We start from the raw sequence: 6,825 nt of genomic DNA on the forward strand, positions 1-6,825 counted from the left end.
CATATAGCTCTGCAGCTCCCCATGGCTTACCCACCCTAAACTGCAGATTGTTGGACTGTGGGTAGAAACCGCAGCACCCAGAGCTAAACCATGCACAAAGTCCACACAGACAGTCCCCAAAGGCTGGAATCAAACCCAGGTCCCTGGCGATGTGAGGCAGCAGCACTAGCCACAGAGTCACTGTGCTGCCCATAGCTTTGGGGTTCTGCTTTGTCTTTGTAGCTTCTGACTGGCTGTCTCCTCCTGACATTGTTGGACCACACCCACTGCAGCCTCCCTTTCCCACTTCTCCAGCCCTAAGCATGTTGGTTCCTGAATCCTGGTGCCATCTGGCCTCCTGCTGCCAACTGCAGAGAACAGAGACGATTGTCACTATTCTGTCCCTTACCGTCACCTTTCTCTCCTCCCCCCCCCCCCCCCCCCCCAACTTTGTTCTTCCTCCCACCACCCAGCCAGTTAACTTCTCCCCCCCTGCAGCCCTCTCTCAAATCCCCTTTACCTGCGTGATTCACACTCACACCCACCTGATCCTGTCCACTGACCCAATGAGAAGGCTCTGTCTGGAGATGAATGACCATTACCCGGAATAAAATGCTGGTTAACTTTTCCCCCTGATGTGTATGCAGCCTGGCTTCCAGCTCCAATTCTGAGCCGAAGGTCCTCCAGCATGTGTTTGCTCTCATCCAGAGCCTCCCACCTTCTGCAAAACAAAAGACAAGTCCCACCCTGTACTGTCCAATGCGTGTTGTGTAACTGCTCAATTGTTTTTAGTGGCTGAGCAGAGGCTGATAGCCAAGTTCGGAACCCATGAGGATGGTCTCAACAGGGACTTTGGGTGACCCCACTACATTATACACACTCTCTCTCACACAGTCACACAGACCCTCTCATATACACATGGTCTCTCAGACACACACATACAAACACACCCCACTCACACCCATGCACACGCCTTCTCAGAGGCTTATACTCCATCACACAGACAAACTTTACCAAGCATGCACACATGCAAACACATACACATGGGTCTATGGGGTGAATTTACATTTGCAGATACATTCAATGTGCACTTTCTGAGCAGAAATCGGCAGGTAGTCAATCCATGTATTATTTTCTAAATTCCTACTTTGGTAATAGAACCAGTCTGATTCAAGATTCGGATACAGACACACTCAAACTTCACACCTTTCATACATTGTGAGAGCTGAGCTGTCACCTATTTTTATAAAACCTTAAGTCATCTCGAGACTGTGACTTAAAAAGTGCTCTGGGATTTATACATTAATGAATCAAAACCTGCAACCCATTCTAAAAGATGAAAGACTTAACAGCAATCCAGGTTTTTTTCAATATATACTTTCTGTTCTATGACACTGATCTTTCGCTATAAATTCTGTGTCTTATGATCCTGCTCCACAGCTACCCGATGAAGGAGCAGCGCTCTGAAAGCTAGTGCGTCCAAATAAACCTATTGGACTATAACCTGGTGCTTTTTAACTTAACTATGATTTTTAATTTTACCCACCCCAGTCCAACACCGGCTCCTCCACATCGTTTTTAGTGAACACGGCCCACACCCTTTACTGCTGCCAGTAAACTTTACAATGCTGATGAAATGGTGCAGTAGCTGATGAAATGGTGCAGTACCTGCACTCCTGAAAAATTTACAATTTTTAACAATAGTAGCTACTCATTCACTGCTCCATCTGATACACAACATTGGAAACTTAGTGCAGGAGGCTGAAAGAAATGAGCAGCTTTAAAACAAAAACCATTTGGAGCTCAAAGCTGGTGCTTCAGCAGGTCAGAGGATTTGCTGAAGGCCTTCCCGCAGTCGGGACAGCTGAAGGGCCTTTCCCCTGTATGGACCCGCCGGTGGGTCAGCAGGGCAGAGGAATCACCGAAGGCCTGCCCGCAGTCAGGGCAGGAGAATGGCCTCTCCCCTGTGTGGACCCGCTGGTGCTTCAGCAGGTCGGAGGAATTGCTGAAGGCCTTCCCACACTCTGAGCAGCTGAAGGGCCTCTCCCCCGCCCGGACCCGCTTGCGGGTCAACAGAGTGGTGGAATTGCTGAAGGCCTTGCCGCACTCGGGGCAGCTGAATGGCCTCTCCCCAGTGTGGCTGCGCCGATAAGTCTCCAGGACAGACGGGGCATGAAAGCCTTTCCCACAATTATCACACTTCCATGGTTTCTCCATGGCTGAAGCTTCAGCTGTACACAAATATGTGTACAACCCCCTTCCCGCTGTGAATTCCTGTTTTCAGCCATATAGCTGTTACACACTCCACGCTCAGTGCGCTGCGACACTAGGGTCTCTCATCTAGTCGCACTGATGCTGAAATAGTACTCAAACAAGAACCAAAAAGCTTGTTTCCTTCTCACAGAATCATAGTTGAAAATTGTTGCGGTCCTGATGGATTGGGTGACTGTCAGACATTGATGTCAAAGTGAGGACTGCAGTCGCTGGAGAGTCAGAGTCAAAAAGTGCAGCGCTGGAAAGGCACAGCAGGTCAGGCAGCATCCGAGGAGCAGGAGAGTCAATGTTTCCGGCATAACACTTACACCTGTTCATTTTGAAACTTCTGTCTTCAGATCTGCAAAAAGAAATTATAAAATTCATCACTGTCAGTGCAGGGTAGAAATTCAGAACAAGCAATTCTACTTTCTGCAGAATATTCTTTTCTTATTCCACAAAATTGAAAACACCATCCCACTCTGTCTCCCCCTCTGTTCTCACTCCGCTCTAACTAATTCTTACGGGGCAACCAACAAGGTGACTTTGTCACTGTATGAGTTCAAAATTAATATGAAAGAAGTCTTCGATAAGTTGTTGGCACTGAGAAGATGACAAGGCACTGGGACTCAATGAAATGTATCCAAGGATCTTGAAGAAAAGGACGACAGAAATTGTGGGAGCACTCACCATAATTCAACAGTCTTCCATGGAATTGGAGGAAGTGACTGGAAAACTGCAAACATTATAGCCTTATTTAAGGAAGGTTGTAAAGATATACTCAGCAATTATAGGGCAGCCAGTTTAAATTTGGTGGAAAAGCAGAAATAGTTATTCTGGTCAAAATTAGTAGTCACATGGAGAAAGGTGGATTGATTAGGAAGAGTCAGCGTGGGATTGCTGAAGGGAACATTGCATTTCACTAACATGATGGTGTTTTTTGCAAAGTTACAGGCTTGACGAGGATAACACTTCAGCTCTCCTCTTTGTTATCTATCCTGGCTGTCCTAGGGAGTCTGGTACCCCTACAGCCTTGACGTTAGGCTGAATTTGAGGGGTTTAAAGCACCAAAGTGTGACTTCAAATTACTTGGCTGCACGGGGGTCTCAGTTTTGCTATCGTATCTCTCCCATAAAGGCTGACAGAACAGGCTGTGTACAGGAGTCTGCTGGGCACCACCTTCATTCATCAAAAGGGAAAGAGCTAATGATTCAGCACCTCAGTAAATCTTGAGGCAGTCTTGGCTCCTATGCACATGTTGGGATGCATGTAAGGAGATGTTTATATTTTGCTTCTGTACTGAGAATTCATAAATTGAAGCCAGTGTACATTTTTAAAATATTCAAGATTAAAAGAGGAGATCAATATTATACAACAATCCAACAACCCCGTCCCAAGACAACATGTGCCTGACCCTCACAAAGCTGGCGGCCGGTTGCCCGGACAACCCGAGAGCTCCTTCGCCGGTGAAGTAAACACTGGGCCTGTGGGGCTTTTATTCGCGGCCTGCGGCCTCCCCCTAGGAGTTTATAAACTCCCCAGTCTCCCTCCTCCCGCGGTTCCCAATCCTACCCTGTCTCACTGTCTCCTCTCCCCGGGGGCAGGAGCCAGGTCTTGGCGCTCGGACCTGGCGACCTCCCCGGGATGTTTCTGAAACCTGGTCCTGTTCTGAAGAAGGATCCCCGGACCCGAAACACGTCCTCACATTTCTCTCAACACGAGCTGCCGGACCTGCTCAGCTTTTCCAGCGGTTTCTGTTCTTGTTCCTTCAGCCGCCGGCGCCATTCCTCTCCCACACTCAGTAACACTGTCTTTGTCCCATTGCACATGCGCCAACTGACAGAGGGAGGGCGTCCCACCTGGTGACGTCATCACCCGCCGAGGGGGCGCGGTTGGAGGAATCCTCCAAGAATTCGGAGACAATGGGGGCGGGGCGATCGTTTTTCCCGCCCCCAGCCACTTGAAAGGTGGGTTTCTTTAAAGTTTGAATGTAGTTTTCTTTCAATTTTCAGAAATGTTATTCCAGACCTCTGGAAGGCTGAAGCATTGAGAAACTTGCAAACATAAACAAAAGGATACGAATAAAATTCATAAAAATAGCTAAGGCAAATTACGAAATAATTCCAGCACAAAATATCAAACAGAATAGCAAGAGCTTCTATTGGTGTGCTGAAGGGAACAAAATCGCTGAAACCGCTGAGTTAATAGGGGAACACTGAACTAGCAGAGCTGCTAAATCAAAACTTTCATCAGCTTTCACATTGGAGGACAGCAATACTATCCTTATTGGAACAGGCAAGTCAGAGGCTGTAGAAAGGGTAGAACTTAAACAATCAACGTTGACATGTACACTATCAGGATTGAGGGCGGACAGGTCCCCTGAGCCTAATGGCCCACATTCTAATGTACTAAAGCAAGTGGCGGTAGAGATAGTGGCTTCGTTAGTTACAATATTCCAAAATTCCTTGGACATAAGAAAGATTAATTGACTTTATTTAAGACTGAGATGGGTAGATTCTTGATTGTCAAGGTGATCAATGGTTACGGGGAGAAAGCGCCAGACAGGAGTTGACTTCAGCCGTGATTGGATGATGGAGCAGACTTGCTGGGCTGAATGGCCTCATTTCTGCTCTGATATCTTATGATTCCACTGGAGTGGAAAAATGCTAATGTAACACCTGTATTCAAAAAGGGAGCGAGGCAATATGTGAGAAATTGCAGACCAGTTAGTTCAACATGTGTTGATGGGAAGTTGTTAGGATCAATTATCAAGGAAGCAATATCAGGATGTTTGGAAAGTCAAAACTCTTCAGATAGCTCCTTTCAAACTACTACCGTTAAGAAGGTCAAGAGCAGCAGTTACATGGCAGACCATTACCTGCAAGTTCTCTTCAAAGACACTCACCGTTGGAGCAGCACACACATTTCAACACACGGAGATTACAAAGATAAAGATGGGAGAAACCATTGGAGAGATTTGAAGACTAAAATGAGAATTTTAAAATTTGGTTGTTGCTTGAATGGGCACTAGTACAGGTCAGTGGTCACATGAGCCATAGAGGAATGAGAATTGTTGCTATGAAACAAGAGCAAAGTCTGAGATGATTTCAAGTTTCCAGAAGGGCAAATGCGTAAAATTATTGATTGCAGCATTGAAGTAGTCCAGCCTGGAGGTAAGGAAGAGACAAAAGATGATTCCAGCAGCAGCAGCTACTTTGAGAATGGGACTGGCTCGAATAAGATGACAGAGGCGGATACAGGAGGCTTTGTGCTGGCACAGGTCAGAAGCTCCTCTCAGAATCCAATGTAGCAAGTTATGAACACAGAAACAGACCCTTATCCGAGGATGGATGCGGTGTCCCTACATTGGACAGGCAGAAAACTAGCCACTAGGATATATGAACATCAACTAGCCACAAAAAGACATCACCCACTATCCCTAGTATCCTTACATATACATGAGGAAGGACACCTTCAGACAATAGCGAGGCTGTGATTAACAAGAAGACTAGACTCCTACTGGTCCTGCAGTACTCATCATTGGTCCATCAAAACAATGTAGTGCCGTTTTTGCGGACAGCTACAAGCATGCACGGTTTTTTTTTGCTGACACCGAGGAGCACGCATAGTAGACTCTGTGGAGATGGGGTTACTGACAGTTTCTCACTGTCCAAAGGCCAATGTGAGAAAAAAAGATCGAGCCACAATGACCACCAACACACTCCCGCCCCGCCACACCCACCCTTCCCCCCCCCCCGGAGCTTGACATCTTAACATGTGCGCCTTGCTATTTTTGCTAATCACTTTACTCCACCTCTCATGATTTTATATATCTCATTAAGGTCACCCCTCAACCTCCTCTGCTCTAGTGAAAGAAGTCTCAGCCTCTCCTTATAACTCAAACCCTCCAGTCCTGGCAAATCTTTTCCGAACCCTCTCCAATAGTATTCTTCCTATAACAGGACAAACTGTACTCAGTACTCCAATAGTGGCCTCACCATCATCCTGTATAACCTCAACATTATGTCCCAACTCCTATACTCAATGGTGTGAACAATGAAGGCAAGTGTGCTAAATGCCTTCTTAGCCACCCAGTCTACCAATGGTGCAACTTTCAAACTACGATGTACCTGAACACTCCCAGATCTCTCTGTTCCACAATACAACCCAGGGCTCTCCCATTAACTGTACAAGTCCTGCACTGCTTTGTTTTAGCAAAATGCAAACTCTCACTTTTATCCATACCTCTCAAACACACACTGTCAGACATACACACACCCCAACACTCTCAACTCCTGAGGCTTATACTCCAACACACCCACACTTTACGAAGCATGGTACGCGCACTCTGATGCACAAGGTCACATGCATGCATACACAGATATATATAAAATCTATGGGGTGAATTTGCATTTGCAGAATTACATTTGCAGATACATGCAATTTTGCTCAAAAAGCACATAATTTGCAGACAGTTAATGCAGGCAGCCAATCCATGTAGTATTTTATAAATTCCTACTTTAGAAATGATACCACTCTGATTCAAGATTGGGATACAGACAGACTCAAACCTCACATCTGACATGCATTGTC

General features: G+C 46.2%; 1 protein-coding gene across 3 annotated transcripts; it reads right to left on the bottom strand.

Annotated features, from left to right (window-relative positions):
* Positions 1-466: 466 nt before the first annotated feature.
* On the bottom strand, positions 467-4,063 carry LOC132807520 (zinc finger protein 664-like). Of its 3 annotated transcripts, none has more exons than XM_060821621.1 (2): positions 3,964-4,063; positions 467-2,593 (listed from the first exon to the last, which is right to left on the bottom strand). In XM_060821621.1, exon 2 carries the CDS (start codon positions 2,194-2,196, stop codon positions 1,783-1,785), a length of 414 nt encoding a protein of 137 aa, XP_060677604.1. In that variant the 5' UTR covers positions 2,197-2,593; positions 3,964-4,063; the 3' UTR covers positions 467-1,782. The 3 variants fall into 3 exon arrangements, with proteins under 3 accessions (XP_060677604.1, XP_060677603.1, XP_060677606.1); XM_060821620.1 differs by having other exon boundaries at positions 3,938-4,063; XM_060821623.1 differs by lacking the exon at positions 3,964-4,063 and adding an exon at positions 3,805-3,931.
* Positions 4,064-6,825: the final 2,762 nt, after the last annotated feature.

This window comes from Hemiscyllium ocellatum (genome assembly GCF_020745735.1).
Source record: "Hemiscyllium ocellatum isolate sHemOce1 chromosome 27 unlocalized genomic scaffold, sHemOce1.pat.X.cur. SUPER_27_unloc_18, whole genome shotgun sequence".
NCBI classification, from domain to species: Eukaryota; Metazoa; Chordata; class Chondrichthyes; order Orectolobiformes; family Hemiscylliidae; genus Hemiscyllium; species Hemiscyllium ocellatum.